Here is a 22,773-nt window from a genome sequence, read left to right on the forward strand (position 1 = left end):
AAGCCTGAGTAAGCCAAAATCTGGATTATTCAATTATGTATGGTTGTGGGATTTGTTTTGTGAGCATTTTCCTGCTCAGCCCAGATTTTCAGCATCCCTCTCTTCCTGTGTGTATGTGTTGGCTGTCTCTGAAGGAAGAAAGGAAGGAACTTCAGGGTTTTATCCTGGGGCTTAGGGCGTGCTCCAAGTCACCCCTGCAAATTCAGGTCGTCCCTGGATATGCTGGAAAATGTGTTTGCAAGGAGGAGTTGATACAGTGATATTTTTTTCAACACTTACCATAAACCGTACCCCTGTAGCTCTGCTCACTTCTGTCCCTTGTGAAGCGCAGTAGTTCCCTGGCAGGGGGGTTGTGAAGCCTCGCTTTGTTTTGCAAGCTTAATTAGCAGGGTGCAGGCTGGTTGCAACGCTTGGCTTTGTGGGCTGAAAACTTGTCACTTGAGAAGGAGTTGAACCCTAGAGCCTGGTACACTCTGGTGCTCGCGTTCCTCTGGTAAAGTGTTCTTTAGACAGCTCCGTTACAGCTAATGTCTGCGTTGTTACCCTTTCTCCCTTGCGTTTCTTGACTGAAATGCATGTTACTTTACCATTAATTTAGTAAACTTTGTTTATCTGCTCAGCAAAACTAAAAGCTTTGAAGAACACCTGTAATGGATTTAAGTATCACTGAGACGGGCAGCTACCTAGCCTTGCCGTAAGAGGAGGTAAAACCAAATCCCAGCTCTTATATGCATAGGTCCTTAGCTTTCCCCCATCTGACAGCGGGACCGAGAAAGCAAAAGTGTACAATTATGACCCATTATCACCATTTTGAGATGATGGGGTAATTCATTATAATGACAGTTAGGAATCCAAAAGACCGTTTGCATGTTTTGTGGGTTAGAAGAAGAAACAGGTCAGATGCTTTTTGATCCACAGCTGTCTTTGGAAACCAGCACCCCAGATCAGGTTGGTGACTGGCCCAGAGAACTTGTATTTGTGTTCGTCTTTCGGGCTTTCCAGCAGGTTAGGCCTCCCTGAATGTCGTTGCCTGAAGGACAAAGAGAAAATTATTATGGCCCCAGAAAACGCAAGGTGAGAGCAGAGGAAGAGTGGGATCTAGAAGGTGGAGGCAGCAGCGGAAGCAGAGGAGATCCGTTGATAGCTTGGAGTTGTGAGGGGAAGAAGCTGGGAAGGGATCAATGTGGTTTCAAGGGGAGAGAGCCAGCAGGGTCCATCCCCTCGCTGTTACGCATCTTCTCCATCTTGCCCATTTGATTTAATTTCATGATACAGAAAAAATATTTTCTTCCCAGCGCTCCTGATATCATCCTTATCCACAACCTTCAGCAGAATCAAACTGAATAATGGAGATTTGGTCCCAATGTAGGCAGCAGATGGTTAGGGAAGAGTAAAAATAGGAAAGCCTGTAACAATACTTGTGTTGTAGTGTCCCAGCTCCAAGCAGCTCTGGGATTTCAGAGACAATACCTTTGTGTTTATTAAACCTTAATTTATTTTTTCCATTAGATCGTGTAATTGCTTTTTTAAACTGTGAACACTCTCTTGTCCACAGCATCCTGCAGGGGTCCTATGCAATATGGGAAGGTGTGTTATCTCTTACTGATTTTGAATTTGCCACTTGCTGTTTGATTTAATGTCCCCAGTCCTTAAAAGGAGCAATTATTCTGTGTTTACCTATTTTCTGGCACTCGTTTTATATATTTATATATATTTGTATATTCCTTCTCTTCTCCTCTTTCCAAAAATGAGAGTCCTAGCATTAGTTGTTGCTTGTAGTGAAGCTGTGCCATAACTCTCATTATTCTTGTTGCCTTTCCTCTCAGCCTTTTTAAGTGCTCCTATGCCCTTTGTGAAACGAAGGGAGCATGTGGATGAAGCATGAATTTTTATAAGAGCAAAATCTTCCTTTTTTTCTCTATCCAATTCCTCTTAGTGCCTGTTACTCAGTTTGAACTGCTGATTAACAAGAGCTTTTTCCTCAGGCCTTCAGTTGACTATTACTGCTATCACTTCTCCTGTGTCTATCACTTTTCACTTAATGCCACTGAATTTCATTTTATTGCACATAAAGTCCTTCTGACATTCTTTCTGGCCAGCTTTTATTATTCTTGCTCTCTGAAGATGGTACCCTCTCAGACTTTTTGCCTTGTTATTCACCCCTTTTTTATGAATATATTGGTTGGCACAAATCATAATACAGCTGTAGGACTCCACTGATGCTCTCTCTCCATTGAGAACACTGCCTTTTAGTCCTCTAATTTGTTTTACATTGTCTAACCAGTTACCAGTTCCATGCAAGGAACTTCCCTCTTATCCTGTGGCACCTTAATTTCTAAAGCTTTGGTAAAGGTACTACCTTGGGCAAGCTGAACCAAGCAGGAGTTGGGAATCAATCAGCTGACTTGGAGTCAGTGGAGGGTATCTGGTGGAGAAGATCTGTTTGATTTGTAGGCAGATAGATTCTTTGGGCAGCCTGCTGTGCTCTGTCCAGGCAGTTTTTACTTTGCTCTACTGGTATCAGCACTGTAATAGGGCAGTGGGTGCCCCCTGAGAGGCACTCTGCCTCCCAAGGAAATTGCCACCTTTGCCTTTCTGTGCACCTGGCTTCACTCCCTTTGTCCCAAAACTGCTACGTGATGTAGGGAAAGCTGCTTAATTGCTGTGTATGTTAGGTTCCCATACCTGCTATATGGGAAATAAAATTTCTTACCGCACAGGCATAGCATAGTGCTCAAATTAGTAGGCAGCATAGTTGTTCCTAGAGCGCCGTGGATAGAAATTAATTTGGACATGCAAAATACAGCAAATATTTGATCTAGTCCTGCTTGAACATCAGTGTGACCTGTATTCCAAAATCATTTAAGTGTTTTTGAAAATCCCACTCTAGTCATACTAGAAATAATTAAGTCATTAGTAACTAGCCTGTAGTCTGATCGCTGGTCAGATGTGTACACAGAGAAGCAGCAGGGAGTCCTACCTAGGGACTGAGTAAACCTCTAGAATCCTGAAAGGAAAAAAATTACTGATTGAAATGAAAAGATTGTTGGTAAGCTTTTTCAAAAATACCGATTGTCACTGGTACTAAAAGCTTACGGTGGCATTTGTTTTCCATAGTCACTTATATGGCTTTGGAAAATTCAAACCTATACTTAATGTTTATTCTAAAATTACTGTTTTTCATTTGTTATACCTTGCAGGGTTTAAGCAGAATGTCATCATCCACCTTTTTGTTAACCTTGTAGAAGTTATTTTAAAACTGTTCAGGATGCTATACTGCTGACATGATTTTGAAGAGTAACGGTATAGGAGCGTTTCTTTTAAGACTACACACAACATGGCATTGTATGAATTATGCATGCAGAAGAAAACGAAATAGGTCAAAATAAGTCAAACTTTGGTCCCCCAACCGGAGGAGTATCTATTTTAAGTGAAAGATGAGAAATGAAATAGGAACTGTTGCTACTGAAATGAAAAATAGTACTGTTCTTTTTTTTTTTTTTTCAATTGCTCAAAGTTTGTAATGAGGCTTTGACTTCTGCTGCTGTCAGATCTTGTACTGCTGCTGTCAATCATGTTGGGTTTTTTTTCTTTCTTTCTTTCTTAAAAGACTCATGGTAAATTTATTTTGGATAGTTTCTTAACAGGTGTTTCCTTGACATTACGAATGCTTTAAATGAGAACCTGGCTTTATGTCCGGAGTTCTCAGCTGAAATCACATGGCGGCCCGACACAGGCGCTTGTATGTTTACTCATCTGTGCTAATGCTGACAGCAGATACTTGCAGATTCCCACAGTTGGCCTGGACTGGACACAGAACAGATGTTGGGGATTATGGGGAAGGATTCAGAGAGGCTTTAGGCCTGTGTGTTTGCGGAAGTAATTCATTGTGGAGACACAGACAGGACCTGCACCGAGGAGTTTTGTGAAATAGGTCTCAGTGGATTTGAATATCCAAATCAAAAACAAATGTTTTCCTGGTACCTCTAAATTAAAGGGGAAACATAAATCAATATAATAAAATGCATTTAATGCACCAAATGATATCCTGTTTCTACAGTGTTCTTAACAAAGAAGCTGGCAACACAGGGTTTTTTAAAGCGGCGATACCTTGCTGCCTCCAGAAGCAAAGGCCTTCCGGCTTCGCTCTCAGGGCGCTTGCCTGGCGGCACGCAGAAGCTGCATCCCCCCCAGAGCAGGGCCAGGTGCTTAGGAGAGCCTCTTCACCTCTGGCTGGAGTTTTTGTGGTCTCTCTTTGTCATTTCGTAGATGCTTTATGATTAAGAGAACGTTTCCTGCGGGCCAGTCTTTCCTCAGCTGTTCCATTTATCTCTGACTCTCACGTTTCGGATATCAACAAGAGGTAAAGTAGCTCAGAGACCAGCCAGCTATGGAAAAATAGGGATGGTAGAAGATGACCAAGACTGAGAAATTGAGAGGATTTGATATGGCACTAGGTGTTCCCTACAGACCTAAAGTACCAAACAATGGCCATAAGGTTTGTCAGGGAGCTCTGTGAGCTGGGAAGCTAAGTGGGCTGCATTTCGTTTATTTGTAGATTCAGAGCAAAGCTCTGTATCTGTGTTTTACTATGTGATGTGGAAAAGAGGATTTATGTAAAGCGCTACAAATATTAATCCTGCTGGTTTTATGAAATTTGTGGTGAAGAATGGAAGGAAGAAGGGAGAGACAGGATGCATCTCCAGAGCTTTGGCAGAGGGGGTGGTGGGAACAATTGCAAATGTACTTGTATGTGATAGTACAAGGAACTAACACAACTGCTGTATGAAGAGCTCATGTGCGCCCAAGCAAAATTGCTCTGGGAAGGGAAATGAAGGAAAGAACCAAGATTTCAGAGGAAGAAGTATCCATTTCTGATAAGACTCCATTGATGTGAGTTAAACTGTAGTTGTGCCAGAGTAACCTCAAGTCCTTAGAAGCTTCAAGAAAGACAGTACGATGGTAGAGAATGCATCAAATATTGAGCTAACTGCATTCAGAGCGTACTTAAGAACATAGCCATTGAATACAGTAGCTCAGTGAAGATAAAATCACCAGCAAATGTGTACTGACTGAACTCATAAACTACTCTTTCTGTATTGGAGAAATATGTAGTGTGGGGAAGTAGATGACTGTTATCTGATGCAAGTCTCCATTGCTATAACAGGGAATAGAACTTAATTTTAAGTTTACAAGATATAGTTTTGCAGAAGGTAGAGATCTGTCCATGGAGTGAAGTACTTTCAGCTGCTATTGACTCCAGTAGGAATTGAACTTGCTCAACGATTTATAAGCTTAGATCCCAATTTAAAAAATTGTAAAAAAATCTGCTTCTCTGGCCCTTGCAGTTACTGGAACAAATGCATTCTGTACCATTAACAGCCGTTTTGCACAGGTCATGAGTTATTAAGGCATCTCAGATGTGAAATATAGGTAATTGTGATATCCCAGTAAATTTCATCTCAAACCACATCTTAAAAACATAGTATCGAAACCCATGTGTGGGTCCTGATGTTGTAGCTCCCCACAAGCAGCCAACTGTGCGCGGAGTCTCAGTACTTTGTGAGAAGCTGCCTGCAAGCACAGGTATATGCAGACCATTCCCATATCCCATCTAAATTGCTAGATCAAGGCACAGGAGAGCAGAAGCCTCACTAAAATCAACTTATTTGCCAAATGCAGGGATAAGGTGCAGAATCTAATCTGAACTAAAACTGATGAAAGCTTTGCCACTGACCATTCCAGATCTCTGCAATATATGTGCTGTACAATTTGAGTTTTGGTTGACAATTTCACTCAGAGGACAAAACTATTTTGATAGTCCAGGCAGGTGCCAATTATACTTATTGAAAATATTTAATAGAGTCGCTTAGGTAGTATGGGCTATATTTTCTTTTTTAATCCATCTTTTTGCGGTGGTCTACAAAAAACCGCAAAAATATCTGGCACAAAACTGCAGTAAGTAGCAAAACACACAGAAGAAGAGTAAATGTGGACTTCAAAGACAATTTAAAATGAGCAGAGCAATAATAATATGAGATGGGGAAGGTAATACTAATATAAAATACTGTTTTTCAAAGTACTCCATAAACACTTCTTTAAAAGCAAATATCTTAAGAACACTCCAGTAAGGTTGACTGTATTTTCTGCATTTCCTTCAAGGTTAGGAAACGTGCCAAAATTCATACCGTGAAACAGTGATAGAGATGGAGTTAGACTAGCGTCTCTGGCTGTAGTCTTTTCTGCTCCTCTTGGTGGATCACCTCTCTTTTTACTTAAGGATGCTGCTTTGCTCATATTGGGAGGAGGGAGTATCTTCATGAATTCTGTGCAAGGAAACCCGTGTTGCTGCAGGAACAGTTGGAAAATCTCAACAGACAAATGTGAAGGTTCTGACTCTTTTGTAGGTGTAACTTGGCTGGTTGTACAAATATCTTATATCTTCCCTGGCAAGCAGTGGCTTCTGCTAAACCTAATTACTCCCTTGGAACTTTAAATTTAAAAGTGGATTCTGTAAAATTTAGTCTTTTCCCCTGCAGCTTTCATGATAAAGACACAGTTATTAAGTAAGGCAGCCGCTATACAGGAGTGGTTACTTTTAAAACCTGCACAGAAAAACTACAGGTACCCATCAAAACTTGATTATAAACTGAATGTGAGTTCAGAAAGGAGAAACGTAGTTTAAGATGTAACTTTGTTTTTGTATACAGAGTAGAAGTTTATACCAAAGTGCATGAAACAGATTGAAAAGACAAACTTTTGTTTCATTGTCAAGTCTGTTCAAAGCTATTGTTTCAGGTGTACACTATGCCGTTTGTATATATACCCATGTTTAATTTAAGGGGGGAAAGGGAGAAAAAAATTGCAAGAATTCCAGAAAGAGCTGCAGGAGTGAGTTGGCTTTCACACTGGAAAGTATACTTTCTAGCAGATTTTATTTGGGGTCAGTGAAGTTACAGCAGCATAGCAGGTCACCAAGTATCAGTAGATAGCTACCCATAAGCTAGTCTACCACATCCTGAGGTGTGAGTTTACGTAGCTTATCTTAAACTGCAGTAAAAGCGGGTTATGTTGTGTTGCACAACCATCTAATTGGAGAGACCTATGAAAACTCATACTATCTTATGAATCAAGATAACGCCAAGCCTGAGGTGAAGAACAGTAAATCTCTAAGATGAGATCCACAGAATCGTACGTCTCGGGTTGTTTCAAAGCGTTCATGGTCTGCAAGTACATCTGCAAAGGAAGGAACAATGTTTATTCAGTGACTGAAATTTATGCTAGGGGAGCTCAGGCTAACACAAAATGTTTTTACTAGGGACAGTAGTTGGCCCCCAGTGCCATTTACTTAAAGATTTGCTGAAGTATTCCATCAGCTCTAAGGAAAAGGGTTTTTTTTTTTCTTTTTTTTTTTTTTCTAATGAGATCTTTGCTCTAAAATGAAATTTTGGGAATCCATTGATATCTATTTACATGGAACATGATTTTATTACTAATTTTTAACCAACAGTTTTCTCCAAATGAATGCGGAAACGTTTTATTTGTGTTATTTGTTGCACTTCATATAACATTCAGATAATGAATAAGAAATGATAGTCTGCATAAAACTGCATCACAATTTACACTGGCAGTGAACCATGAAATCAAATTAAAATGCCATCTGATTAATTTTCTTAATTCTCTACTATCAGAGTAATAATGGAAAGTAACATATGCAGCATCCTTGCTTAATCAGTAGTCTTGTGTACTAATTAAGGAATGAGATAGAGTAATGTATTCTTTTTTTTCTCAGGCAAGGATGTGTATGTAGAGTCTGTTTTTAGTTAGCAGAAAACAGGGGCTGTTAACAACACTCTTTGGGACACGTTTGTCCAATAATATATGCATGAGTATTGCATTTATGTATTACATTTTAATTTCTTTCAATTACATTTAAAAGTAGAATGAAAAGAAGTTGCTAATTTACTATATCCTTCCACTGTGAAAAATAGTTTCTAACAAGAAAATGAAAGGGATTAGAAGAGCTCAGGATTTTGCTGTGCTCCTATGCTGTTATAACTAAAAAAATTCCTCCAAAATCATGTGAGTGTATGTGAAATGTTTTTGTTTTTTTTTTTCCTTTTTCTGAAGTTATCGATTTTTGTACTTGAAGCATTGTATTGCCTATTCTGGAACTTACTAATCATGAAAGAAGAGTTATTTAAGCAGTTGGTTTACCTTTATTTTTTGAGTCCCCTTATATTTTTCCCAATTTTCTGTGCTTTGGTTTGTATTTTCATGTTTTCTTTTAAGCATCATAGCTAGCAACCTTTTTGGTGAAAAGATTCTTGCCTGAAACCTACGTTTCAGAATGTCTCGAGCTTTATAAGGAATACCACGTGTATGCCTTTGTGATATAGTATATGCTTTTGTGATATAGTGTTTGCATTTTTCCTTTTTCTCAAAATACTACTCCTGTCTTCCCTCCCTACATTTGTACCTAGGCTTTAAATGAATATTACCAATAGGCTTGATAACTATGATATCAAAGCTAGGCAGCAGATAGGTTTCTTATTCATTTTTGGCTTCCATATGGTTTTAAGTGTGACTGGCAAAATTAAGAAAAATAAGTAAAATATTTGATTTTTCTTTACTCCTTTTATTGCTCTCAAGAGGATATGTCTGTATGAGTGGAGACTGGGAGAGGGAGGAAATAGATTTGAGACCGGACCAATGTGTCATTGTGTTAAATCCAGCCAGCCAGTGAGGTCATTGTTTTCATCTGAGTCGTTTTAGAATGAAAACTCTTACATTATGGAAAACATTGCACATCTTTATTTCAGACATGGAAATATCCAGCCAACCTTTCAGTAGCAGAGCTCCGCTGACTTCATTTGAGGTACTCCTGACTCCCAGCAGTGTAAGCAGGAGGGAAAATCAAAATCTTTTGCCTCACTTCTTAACACTTTGCCACTAACCCAAGAGGGTTATTCTCTAGGTGCGCTTCCAGCTAAGATGCTGGTTGAAGAGGGAGCTGGTAAATCTATTCATCACACCTGTCAACCCCGAATCTAGTAAATCTGTCCAGCCTGGAGCTGGCTACAGTTATATTAGGGAAAAAGTTCTTAAGCACCGACTCATGTTGAGGCTAGATTATGTTCCAGCATGCACAGGGAAAATCCTGGAGACTGCATTCCTGGGTATTGATTATATTTCATACTTAGGCTCCGCTAGGCTCAGTCTCTGTATAGTCTGATCTAATTGAGGGACTTGGGCAATCTGCCCAGCTCTGCAGTTGATTTGTGTGACCATGAGCAAACCATGGCGTCTCTCTGCACTTGGCTTTTAGTGTATAAGTCTTTAAGGTGGGTCTGATATGTGCGGCATTTCGAGGGTCCCTCTGTATAATACAATCAATATAACCCAATTTGTGTGTTTTATACGATATAACATCATGAGGGGAAGATACTAATCGTTCCACATAAACTAATAGAAATAGTAAGAGGTGATTTTGGCTGAATCTGACAATTGCTCTTTTATCCTTCGAATGGAAGTAAAAGCGTTGTGACTTTAGGCCTTCAGCATGATCCAAGGAAATGAATTGTTGTATGACAAAATATCTTCTAATCATTTGCATAGCATGAATTTGCTTACAGTGTTAATAAGCGTTAGTATGTGGCAAGTCATATGTCGCCTTAAGATTTATTCAGCCAGTGGTTTGATAAGATTTATCATTTTTGCCCATTCAGAATTAAACTTCCAGATCCTTTGAATCAAGAAGACTACCCAGTGCTGGCATTCAAACATCCAGTCTTAGGAGCAGGCAGAACATGCAGAGACTGCACTGTGCAGTTCTCTAAGGGAAGGTGTGTTTGGGTAGTGGTCTGCAAATAGGATAAATGCATCAGTTGTTTGTAGGAGAGTTTGCACAGCAATACTCTTTGTAATCTGTGGTAGCGTTTTCATGCATGGAACCTGATTCTGTTGCCACTGAAGTTAGGCTTCAAATTTCTTCATGAAAAGCAAAAAACACCCTGTAGCAAAGGTGTCTAAACTGTTACTTGGCCATCACTTAAAAGGCAGCAGTTTTGAAGATTGGGGCAGTGTGTTTAATGTTCACCTGAAAATATTTCCTAGGCCTTTAACACAATCTCTGAATCAGCCCTGTGACTATGGAGAAGATGAATGGGACTCGGTCCCAGGAATGTGGCTCCAGAACCCTGCTGCGAGGTGGCTCAGTGATAGTGGTTGAGTGAGCCTCTCCCAGAGTGTGATGTACCTGTTTGTATACCGCGCGGTGAGCGGGGGCAACAGGACTGCTGATACACGTGGTGGATATGTTTACCTGAGCTAGGAGCACGCTGTTGTCAATGCAATAAAAGACTGAGAGTGGGATCTCAAAGTGGTGGGCTGTCAGGCTTTGGAGATGACTACCTACATCAGCTGAATAGCAGGCTTGCTTCCAAGTGATGTACCTAACAGGCTGGCCTGAGACTGGACCAGAGGGACTCCTGTCCTAGCATTAGCCCTTGTCAAGTGACGTGCTTGAATTGAGGCACTGGTCTAGAACTGATTAGGGAGATGTACTGGGAGAGGTATTTGCCTAATATATCTCAGATGGCTGCAGCACTGCTTTCTGTGCTGGCTACCAGAGAGTGCAGGTGTTAGGAGCAGCGCGGAGGCTTCTGCAGTTGCATCATGCAGCTCAAGCCATGGCTCTTGGCAGCTAGATCCTTTGGTGACACTTGTCATGGGTGTCTAGATCATTCAGATCTGTGGATGATTCTGCTGCTGTTATCGTGGTATCAAACCCCGCGCAGTCATCGTCCTGGCCATCCTCACCCTGTCTTGCCCATTCTCCAAGCGCTGACAAAAGCTGCGCTATGCTGTTGTCCACGTTCAACAAGTGAGGGAGCAAGTCACTTGGCTGCGATCATGCAGATGTTCAGTGGAGCACCGATTGAACTTGGATCTCTAGTGTATAAAGCTGGCATCCAAATGAATATGAAACCAAAACTAAGCAGCTTATTGGGTCCTTTTCCATGCCTTGTGGAGACAGCTACGATCAGGGTTTAGGCACACTTCCAGTAATAATTTTTGTCGCACTGTAAATACAAGGCCAGCTGTTTTCATGGTGAACTTACGTTTTGCCTGTCTGTTTTTAATCAGAATTAGGATGCATGGATATATGAGGAAATGAAGTAATAAAAAGCTTTTATTATTCAAAATGTGAATTTAAATTTTGTCTTCAATGATCTATGAAGAAGATTGAGACCTTTGGTTTGTCCGAGTCGTTTACTGGTCCCCAGTTGTTGCCTAACAACGCTGTGATAAGAATACCAAAATATCTGCCCCCCCACCTCCACTTGAGCATTTTCTGCCATTATAACTCTTGTTGGAAGGAATTGTTGAAATTAGTGGCACCACCTATTGGTGAAAAAGTAAAACTATGAATTTTACTTATTTTCATACTATGAAAAAATAATTATATGGAGAAAATAGTTTGTAATACATTCCTTATTACAACCTAAGTGGCTTTTGAAACATCCTCTTTCCTGTTTGATGTCCTTGTGTAGAGCATGTCTGTGATTTTAAAAACAAAAAAAAACCCAACAACTTAACACAAACTTTCTAAAATAAGAGTAGTATAGAGCAGATGTTCCTAGTGGCTCTTGCTAGCAGCCAGTGCTCCTGTGTCTCCCCTCCTCCTTTTTTTTTTTTTTTTTTAAATATATTTTTAATATGCTTAAGCATGTTCACCAATGATTAAGGTGTCCGGACCTAGATTGTTTGCTATTCAGTTGAAATTTCTGGAGCTAAGCTTTTTCTTTCTTTATTTTTCTGCCTATTTTTAAAAATGTTATCTGTATTACTGGGGCAGCCTCATCAGTACTTGTTGGAAGGCAGTCTTCTGATGGCAGCAATTAAGCTGCGATATCTTCAAGGGGAGAACTTGCATTAGCCTTGCATGTTCTGTGGGTGCCGTGTGATAAATGGTTCTGGTAGGTGGCTTTGGATGTGCTAGTCGCTAATGTTTACACCAGTAGAGAGACTAAAAATGCCCTTGTTACATATCATGGGGCCTGTGTGATGACAGAACTGGTCAAATTTTGAATTTGTTTAAAAAACAAACTCTTTCTCCTCTTCCTCCCTGTCACCCTTCAAAGGAAAAAAAAATAGGTGGTGGTTCCTATTTAGTAGCTCTGCTTTTCTTATCTGGAGGAGACAACTGATAGTTGAAGGATGTTGTTTGTTATTGAGGCTGGATACAGGAATGCTGTGCTTCACGGAAGATATATTGCAGTACTGTCTTCCCTGCTGTCAGGAATAGCTGAGCAACTGGAATGGAGCACAGCAACGGCTGTGAAGCCCAAAGAGGACTTAATGTGCTATATCTGTCCTTAGTATAGCTTCTGTTCATAACCCAGTTCTTTTTCCTCATATTGGAGAAAATGCTAACAATGCTGTCGATGGATATGCCTGGCATGTGTTAGGTGGTTCCCAGTGAGTCCTCTCCTGAGGAGCTTCTCTTCTGCCCTGCCAGAAATGAGGCAGCGCTCAGGGGCAGGGGCCGCGCGAGAAGTGTGCGTCCAAGACGCATCAATCCTCTGTAATGCGACACAGTAGGAGTATAACTGCAAGCAGAAACTGGAGATGAGGAGGGAAAAAGCCCTTGGGATGAGCTTGGGAAAAGGGTATCAGCTAGGGGTGGGCTGTGCGGGAAAAGGCCTGCGGGTTGTGATGCGAGTGTCTGAGGGCTGAGATGAGATGAACAGTTGTGGCGCAGTTTGCAGACAGAATGAGACCTAAATAATATGCATACTCGTAGGTAAAAAGCACTTGGCTTGAGGTTCTTTAATGCAAAGAGAGCTTAATGTATGGGATATCAAAACTGATTTGTAGCCATTGATTGAATTGACAGTACTACAAATAATTTCATTTAAGTTTCTACTAAACATGCGCTTGAATTGTTTTGTGCGTTGTAAGTTCTTCGAGCTGCTTCCATCTACTAAAGCCAAGAAGTGGAGTGTGAAATACTTAAATCAAAAATACCAGAAAATGCATTTAGGATTTTACAGTCCTTTGTTTACCCTTTATTAGCACAAGTAACGGGAGGGTGGTCAGTGGAAACGCTGATGTGATTAGACTGCCAGCGCTTGCAGGGTCAAAGCCACAGCAAAGCAAAGCAGGAGGGTAAATTCGAGGGTATTTTGCTGCCGTCTCATTACAGTCCAGCTCCTTGGCTATCAAAAAAGTTAAAAAATTTCCCTGTTACTCCTGTCCATTCTTTTCCTGAAATAAGCCTAACCATATGCTTCGGGCGTTCTGATGTGAAAGGAGGCATGAGGGACTGCAAATGACTGAGAGCGAGTTCATTCTCAGACTGGAATTTGTTTACTTCCTCTCCATGTGGGTGGCAAAGTGTCCATAAATGTTTTAGCATAGTGTAGCTCACTCTTGGTTTCAGTACGAGATTTACCACTGATCTGTCACTCCAGCAAGAGCACAGAGGATTTAACAGTCGGAAGTGAAAAATGCTTTTGGAAGTCCTCACTACTTGGCAATCGAAGGGCAGGTTGCTGCTAAACATGGTTGGACAGTGAGGTGGATGCTTTTGAATAGGTATCAACCATGGGAGGAAATTCGGGGTGCTACAGGTGGATGTCCCGATAATGAAATGTACTGTTTTTTCTCAGTTTCAAAGCTTCTCTGTAGTGAGTAGTAAAGTTCCTTCTGTTACAGTCAATCAAATTTGTCTTACAAAGGGTATAATTACAAATCACGTCTTCTCACAGTATGTTTCAAAGGCTGGTGGTCGTTTTGTTCAGTTTTGTGTTCTGTAGCTCAACTTTGTCCATGAAAGTCCCTGAAACTTCAGCTCCACAGGCTGCTGCTGGTGTCTCTCGCTGACTGCTTGCAATGGTGAGGCACGGCGGAGCTCGGTCTGCATGACATTGCTCCAGCAGCTGCTTTTTTTTTCTGTGTCTGTGGGTATATGCCTCCCTGTCCACTCACGTGCCTTTGAATGTCCCTGTGCGTATTGTATGTGGCATACAAGATGCTGAGGGGAAAAAAGGTTTTGAAGAAGGGATATGGCAACATCCATCGCTGGCAAGAGAGCAAAGTGTGGCTAGCCACTGGAAGTGCTGCTGGCACCTTTCAGCCAGTATTTTAGAGTTATGTAAGCTGTACACGGTTCATTACAGATAAAACAATTTACTAATGTGCTAGAGAACTTAAAGGATCCTAATGGGAAGCGTGCATGTGCATGCCAGAGGTGGCATGCCAGAGGTGGCGAGGTCTTCTAAAGTCTTCTACATAGCAGCTTGGGGCCTTACTCACCATTAATTTGTCTCTAAAAAGTTCTGAAGAGAGCCCTAAAAATATAACCTAAAATAGCTTTTCTGTAAATAACACTGTGTTTCAACTTTGTTTCACAACTTACATGTGTGTGCTGGGACCTGCTGGGCTTCTGGACGTCTTGCTTCTCAAATCCTAGGAAGTTTTTTCCTTCAAGCATTACAACAATGAAAGAAATGCAAATGTGAACTTTGAGCTCTTTGTAAAAAGCCATTTGTGGGGACAGGAGTGAATCTTTCCCATCCTGGGTTTCAGTAATTGGAAAAGGAAGTGCTGTGTTTAAGTAGAATAAGACTAAAATATTTTATTGAGTTTTTGTTTGTTTGTTTGTTTTAATAATGTCAATTTGCTGGAATAAGGGGTGGAGGGAGAGCAGGCAAAGGGCAGAAAAGATAGTCAAAAGTGCAAGCTAAATATATTTGTCATGCAGTTCTCCCTGAGGTGAACATATATGATTGTCTGGATACACAAATTAATCAGTGGAGAATTTGGTCAAAACATGTGGGGTTTTTTAATTATTTATCTTGCTGAAGATATCCGAAGTAATTTGGGTTGTAAGGAGTGATCCCAATGAGACGTGATGCTCCTGTTTGTTAATTGTAGGCACAAAGAGCTGATGAGACTTCCCCCTTCCCACACATGCCAATTTCAACATCATCGGCATGGCTGCGGTGCCTGCTTGAGGCCACCGCTCTGCCTATTCTTTGTAAACAACCAGTTTGTGTGATGGTTTGAAAATGCTCATGACTTGTTTGTTTGTTTTTTCATAGGCTGGAATGGTGTTGCGATGTGGATACTTCTGGTTTGGCTTATTTCTCGTGCCCACTGCGTGCCTTGTTAAAGACGTGGCATGGAGAGCGTAAGTCCTAAAACGGTCCTCGTGGTGTTGTAGGACTCATTCTGCATTGGATGTGCTGTGCAGTTCAGTATCTCTCTGTAAAGCAAGTACAGAGCCTTTTAGTGAATGCAAAACAGTGATATTGCTTTGGAAGACCTCTCAGCAAAGCTGAAAGCGGGAGTCATTTCTTATATTCCAGTGCAACCAGCAGTGCAAAAGGCTGAGCAGTTTTAGTCCTGAATCTGGAGGATGCAGCCTTCTCTCAGTAGTGAAGATATTTCTTTTCATGATTATTTGCTCTGTCTGCCTTTAAGGCAGATTTGATTCAGATCTCAGAGGTGCCTTGCTCCTAAAAGGGAGCCCAATGCTTTGTTTGGTTTGACTAAGTAGGTTAGGTAGAAAGTGAAATTGTGGTAGTCAGTGCCCTGCAAACTCCCAGTTGTTTGCCAGCTGTTCTTCAGGTTCTCCTTGAGCAGTGAGTCTTCCTCGACTTGACTGACTTTGACTGACTTAACTGACAGAAGAGCAATACTCTCTGGACTATACAGTTGAAGGAAAATCTTGATTCCTTCACTACCTGAAGAGGAGGAGGAAGCCTTGTGAAATACAAGCCTGTGTGATTCCCTTCTCCTCCCAGGTTTCCCTGGTTTCAAAGCACTGAGTAAAGAAAGAAATCTGAAGAACTTTGATTTAAAGAGAAGCAACTTAACTTCTCTACCATTGCTATTTTCAGTGTAGAATTATCCTTTTCATCTGTAATGTCTTGTGTTTTGTTCACTTTGCTTTTAAATGTCTTAAGCCCCAAAAGCTTTCATCTGTTGCAGTGGAAAGCTGTATTGCAACCAAGAAGGTTTTATTATGTGGAAATGGTTTTTCTTTAGCCTAAAGTAAAAGATTCTCATGGGTGACGAGAGATGACTTGGTATTCACGTTCTCATTCTATTAGAAGAGTGGCAAAGAAAACCTTACCCTTCTCTTCTTACCTGAAGGTAGTGCTTTTTTCAGTAGTCCTTACAAGGAGGGCATGGGGTAGAAATGCAGGTCCTAATTTGGGTGAACAGGAAATTTAGGTTAGCATGTCACTTGTCACAAGAACGGAAAGTAAAATAGTACAGAATCACAGAATGGTTGAGGTTGGAAGGGACCTCTGGAGATCGTCTAGTCCAACCCCCCTGCTCAAGCGGGGTCCTCTAGAGCATATTTCCCAGGATCGAGTCCAGGTGGGTTTTGAATATTTCCAGGGAAGGAGACTCCACTGCCTCTCTGGGCAACCTGTGCCAGCGCTCTGTCACCCTCACAGTCAAGAAGCTTTTCCTCATGTTCAGATGGAACTTCCTGTGTTTCACTTGGTGCCTGTTGCCTCTTGTCCTGTTGCTGGGCACCACGGAGAAGAGTCTGGCCCCATATCATAATATGTAACACTTAGTTCCAGGAAAGAGCTATCAGCCAAGGAATATCCTTCTTTAGGGAGGAATACAGAAAATATTGGAAAAGGCAAAACATTTCCCAAACACAAGCACATTTCAAAGATCAGCGTAAAAGGATAAATCAGGTCATACACATATGTCTGGAAATCTGTTTTCCTCCTATGGGGCTGATAGCACAGCTAAATTAACCTGTTAACAAGCAATTCTACCAATCAGTAAATACTTTTAAAATGTCTTGTCTTTCTCTCCCTCAGGTTAATTTTCATGAGCTATACTGCTAAAATTAAAACTAGGTATGATAATGTAATAATTCTGTTGAGGCCAAACTATGATTTAGTAGTCTAGCATACTAAAGGGCTTTTTGTTGCATTTATTGAACTTCCTTAACTGAAAATGATTTTAAAAGTCTAAAGTTGAGGCTAAAATGTTTAAATCTAGATACTTAACATTAGCTGTGTCTATGACCTGTCTTTTAATGCTCTGAAATATCTTAAAATTCATTTACTACAGCAGGTCCTGCTCCTGTGTCAGGCATTACTTAAAATTACTTACTAAGAAGTCAATTGACTAGTTCCGTGGTTAAAGTTAAATAGGAGCTAAATTTTTTGCAGCATCATCTAGGTGTCCAAGATTGTGCTTTACTTTTTGAATGTTTTCATGCTAGTTCAAGGTCAAATATGTGTTCCTTAAGTTGTCCTCCTCTTATCAGCGCATGGCAAAAATGACTAAGGAATTGTAAAACAGACCAAGGCAGGCTCATCCTCTGCTATTACTCATTTAAAAGTCTGTTACTGACTCAGCCTATTCTTTAATATTTCTTAGAGAAATATCAGCAACATAATCCTTTTGGTGGTTCAGAGCAAGAATGTACAGAGATTGTGAAGCTCTCAAGATGAACGCGTATGACTGATACCCTGGATATTTTCCCAGCAGATTTTAAACAGGAGGCTTCTGTCAATGTTAAGCAAAAAATCCCTTCTCTGAGCAGGACTTTTTTTTTTTTTTTTAACCCAGCACTGAAAAATTAACATGATTAACATTTTAACCAGGATAAATGAAATGACACAGCTATCAGCACTAGCATATGGAAGGAGTAAAGGTCTGTTTCCTTTCCAAGAGGCTTGCCATTCAAAACTTGAGCCCAAGGCCTCTGGAAATCAGACAGCACATTTCCACAGCAGTGGTTACACCACATTGCTGTCTGTAATTCAGCAGAATCTGTTTTTGGCCATAAAATTCCAGCAGCTCTGACTTCTCATGGCCATGGAATTTATCCCTTTCAGTTTCTTTTGGACATGAAGCATATATCCACAGAAAAAGGATCCACGTGACCCAAAAGGTGTACGCCTAACTTCAGTACAGAACACTGCCAGGAAAACATAAGTACACAACAGAGCTTTTATCTGAAAGAAGGCTAAAAGGGATTTTTTAAAGTGCATTTCAGACCCATGCAAATCGTATTATTTCTCAAGTGTTGCGCTGTATATCCATTATCAAAATTTGTAATGCTGTGTGCAAGTAGGTGCTAGTTATACATGTCCTTTTGTTATACAGGCTTCATTTGTCAACACACCTCTTATCTCCCATGTTCTCTGCAGCTCTAGGCCTAATATATATGTGTGTGTGTGTGTATATATGTGTGTGTGTGTATATATATATATATATGTATGTATATACATATATATTTTTTTAAGTGAATCAAGGAAATGTGGAAAACTTCCCTCTTTACAATGAGAGGAAGCTTGTTATAAATACTTGCCTGTAATAACATATTGTTAACCTTGGTCTACTACCACGAATTCATGGCTTGGTTTGGATTTGATTTTTGCCTTATAAAGGTCCTGGTTGTGCTACTATTCAAGTGAACAGAGCTTTGTAAGGTGAGTTCTTGCTCACAGTTGGCACATGTCACTTGAATACATGTCACTGGTGCTAGGAAGTCTCAAAATATCTGACCCATAAAGCTATGTGGGAATCATAAAAACAGTTTATTCCAGCAAAATTTATTTTATTCCTTAGTGGGCAGGAATTTATTAATAAACTGGTGTCTCAACATTTAGGAAATTTCTCACTATAACATTGACTGAGCCTTCCAATAATTACCAAAATCTTGATCTGCCTTTTTTATTGATAGTGGGGGAAGGCTGACGGATGGAGGAAGCATATTGCACGTGCCAGTTCTGGCAGTATAAATAAGAGAGAGGAAGGTATGAGGAGCTCTTCCCATCCACGCACTTGCAGTCCCTGGAGCACAAGACACCTGAAGTAGTGCTGTTGACAATAAGTCACAGTAGAGGCATCATCGTGTTTGACAAAAGCTTATGAAAAGAGTCCCTGTTTTCCCCTGACGGGTTCTGCCCTGCAAAACCTCCTGGGCACCTTCCTAGGTCCATGAAGCTTTGCCTTTCCCTGGCTTGGCAGTGGAAGGGCTGCTCAAAATATGGCGATAACCCCTAGCTGCTCTTATAATCCATGATCTTACTATCCCGGTGTGCGAGAGACAGGAGAGCCTACTTTTACATAGCGCGTCAAATTTCAACTGAACAGTATCATCGAACACAAGAGTTCATAATTCATTGAGGGCTGATCATGTATCTAAAGCAAAGTGCAAGGTAAAAGCTAAGACTTCTACCTATATTTTTGTGTATCAAAAGATAATGATGTGCTGTTGTGAAAAAAAAACATGAAGTGTCCAGTCCTGTTGCCAGCAATCCAAGGAATATTTGTCATTGATTTTGATGGGAGTAGGCCCAGACTCTGAGGCAATTCTAATAACTCGTTTTAGTATCTGTTGTTTTAGAAACACATGGGTAGGTTAGTTCAGGCACTTTTAGAAGTACTAAATTAATCACTCTTCCATGGAAGCTCTTGCTCCAAGTCAAGAAGTGATTCAATGTGTAAATATAACCTGGAAAGGGGGAGAGGTTATAGATATCCTGCCATGACATAGAGCCCATTGTATTTCATCAGTTCTCACTGCTTTTGAAATACTTCAGTACCCCTGACTTCAGGGTGATGATGTTTTCTCCATATTGTGAAATATCTGTGTGATGCCTGCTCTGACTGTGCTGCACTGATTGGCCTGTGTTGCTAAGATTCCAATAAGTTTATATTTTGAATTCACTATTGCACTCTAAGCGAAAAGAAAAACATCTGTCATCTTTTATGCAGTGTAGAAAGATAAAAATGAACATGAAGCCTTGGGAGAGATTGAATAACTTGTAGGTTTATATGTTCTTACCCATGGGAAAACATGTTTTAAAGGATTTTAAAAGTTTGAAACTTAGTCTTCAACTTTACAGTGGTAGGTATGATCCCTTTAAAAGGTAGGAGATGAGCTCAAGGTCAATGTTTTAATATATTTACTCAAATTAAAAAGAGTGTGAAAGTCAAGTCAATTGTGCAGATTAATAGCCCAAAGCTTTGTCGTCTTTAAAAAATGGTAGTAGTTTCCTTCCTTCAAGGAGGAGATTGAGTCTTACCATTAACCTAAGTAGTTATAGTAACTTGAATCTAATTAACTTTTATTCAGTTAGAGGTAAACTCACATTCTTAAAACAGAACAAGTTTTAAAATATCCTTGCTGCTCTGTGTTCTCCCACAGTCAAAGTATGTTGGTGCTCCCTTGCAAATCATACATCTCTGTTGGTTTTATTCAGGAGTTCTTCTAAGAACATCATGATATTCTCCTTTTGCTTTCAGACTTTTCCTGTGCTTCATCTCTCGTTGGTCTCTATTTTTCCCCCCTCTCCTACATTCAGATTTGTTTTGAAAAGTGTTTTTCATTTTAGCTTCTCACCTTGCAACATATAGGGCCTAATTTGGCACCACAAAAACCAGAACACTTGGATAACTTAGTTTTAATATCAAGCCACAGTCACCCCAAATACTCTCAGCAAAGATGTGGGCTTTGTGCTTCTCCTTCCTCACGGAAGGAGTAGTAAAAATCATGCCTTTAAAAATAAATGCATCTTTATTGTATTTTAATTATATAAACACCAGTTATTTTTTCTCTAGTAGGGAGAGGTCGACATTGTTTGTCATCACTCGTTGAAGATGATAGTATCTGTATAGTTATAAAGAAATTCTTGCCATCTCTAGAATTGAATATAATTTTAATGCAATGAAGGAGGTGGTGTCTCAGTTGACTTGGCTCCATCTTATTTTCAAGCTCATTGTGCACTCACATGCAAATCAATATTGTCTCATGGGGAGACTTTTTCTCCTTCAAGTAACACAAAAGAGGAAGCTGATCCAAAACTGCCCGCTGGAGAAAAAGACCCCTGGATTGTGTAGTATTGCTTTGTAAATGTCAAGATAGAGGGGGCTAGATTCTCTTCTTGCTCCAGCAGAAGTGAGGAATGAAGGCGCTGAAGTGGTAGGTGAGACTGAAAAAAAGGCCCAAGTCTCTGCATGTGGGACATTGCTCTGCAAATCTGGTCACATATGTGGCATATACATTGCTCTTTGAATGCCCAGACTGAGAAAATGGGACACAGCCTGCCTTGTTACTGTCATTTTGAAAGCTCAGTGGGGAGAGAATTGCCTTTCCAAGGCATGTGAAACTGATAACTGAAAATAAAGAGCCATGAATGGCAATTCTTATCTGCGACTCTTCTCTGGTTTTCAGGGCGTGCAGTGCATGGCTCAAAAGGCAGAGTGGAATCATGTTTTGCTGCATGAATATTCAATGCAGCCCCGTTCTTTTGTTTGAGCGCCCACGTCCAGAGCAGCCCCACAGCAGTAGTGTTGGGTCTCTGTAGTCCAGTGGCTTTGCCATTTTTCAGTAGAGTGTTATGTCGAAGCAAACAAGCTCGACTGAATTTGAAGCCCTTCTGTTTCCTCATTCCTTGTGTGATACTTCCCTGGTACTGTGAACCTGGACCGGCTGTTCTGTATGTGCATTTGTTGTGCCTCATTTCCCAAATCTTAATGAAAGGAGAGCCTTGCACCTCTCATCTGAGAAGGAAAAATTGGTCTTTTACAACTGCACTAATGTTCATGTATTTTTTTTTTTATTTTTGTGTTTTCCTTGGGGTACAGGGCCAAGCATGTCTACTGTAAAACTTTGCTGGAGGAGGTTCAGGAATTGGAGACGAAGACCAGAGAGTTGGGAAAAGCCATGCTTCGTGATAGTAATGGAAAGAGGTGGGCCAATTCTATGCTACTGTTTTAAACAGACCCTTCTTGTCCTCTCCCTTCCCTCTTTCTCGTGCATCATTCCAGTGTGATTCCAGGCAGGGTAAGAAGGCACCTCTCCTATATTATTCATTGACTGTTGTGCCTTTTCATATGCCTCCTGGCCTCACCTAAATCAACCCTTCCACTTTCATTTCTCCTTCATTATTGCTATGAGGCTGTATTAATCTCCTGCCTGGTAACATGTAAAACTATTATCTGGCCCCTGGGCCAGACTGTTTTAGAGAAGATGGTATATTTTCCTTGCCACTGGGGGTGGGGGGAGGCAATCTGATAACCTTGACAGGGGAGGAAACTGTCTGTGACTCAGGATATGAAGAGAGTTAAACTGTTGTTAAAAGGAGAACTGGTTAATCCATTGGGCTCAAGAGCTTTATTTGGTTAGTCTCACCTCAAAAGTGTGTTTTTCCCCCCTTCCCCCCCCCCCCGCCATGCTTTTGCTATTTTCCACTGTAATTTACAGACCCCTTCATTCAGGGTCTCAATTTCTCCTTGTATCCGCACCATATGGACTGGGCCGTATTGCTATGATGGACTCCTTCGTTGTGTGTGTGTGTTGTGTGGGAACTTTTGTCTCCTGTGAAAGAAGCTAAAGAAAATCATGGTGAGGCTTTTGCATCCAACAGTTTCTTTTGCCATCTGAGAATGTGGTTCTGCATCAGCTAATCGGAAAAGCTTCCCAAGTTCAAAAAGGGTTCAGGACTAACTCTTCTGTTCCTGAAACAATATGGCACCACAGGACTTGCTAAGAAACTACATGATCATTAAACTGGATTTTAGTAAACCTTGTAAACTAGCAAACTGAGTGGAACAGGGCTTTAAAAGATTTTGTTCTTGAGGGCCAGGGTCATCCTTTGAGCCTTTGATGTCTATTCTAAGGTAAACTAATTGCCATATTGTAGCCGCCGCTAAGGCAAGCGGAGAGTAGATTTTTTTTCAGCTGAACTTGTGAATTAATAAGCACTATTT

At 40.6% G+C, this 22,773-nt stretch overlaps 1 protein-coding gene across 4 annotated transcripts in view; it reads left to right on the forward strand.

The window, feature by feature from the left end:
- ATP8A2 (ATPase phospholipid transporting 8A2) overlaps positions 1-22,773 on the forward strand; it is a 340,878-nt gene that overhangs the window by 294,333 nt on the left and 23,772 nt on the right. For all 4 annotated transcript variants that reach the window (XM_068930206.1, XM_068930209.1, XM_068930207.1 and 1 more), the window contains exons 34-35: positions 15,111-15,199; positions 21,649-21,753. In XM_068930206.1, the coding sequence (XP_068786307.1) occupies positions 15,111-15,199; positions 21,649-21,753 (194 nt within the window). The remainder of the gene's footprint in view (positions 1-15,110; positions 15,200-21,648; positions 21,754-22,773) is intronic.

Source organism: Struthio camelus, chromosome 1, assembly GCF_040807025.1.
Source record: "Struthio camelus isolate bStrCam1 chromosome 1, bStrCam1.hap1, whole genome shotgun sequence".
Taxonomy (NCBI): domain Eukaryota; kingdom Metazoa; phylum Chordata; class Aves; order Struthioniformes; family Struthionidae; genus Struthio; species Struthio camelus.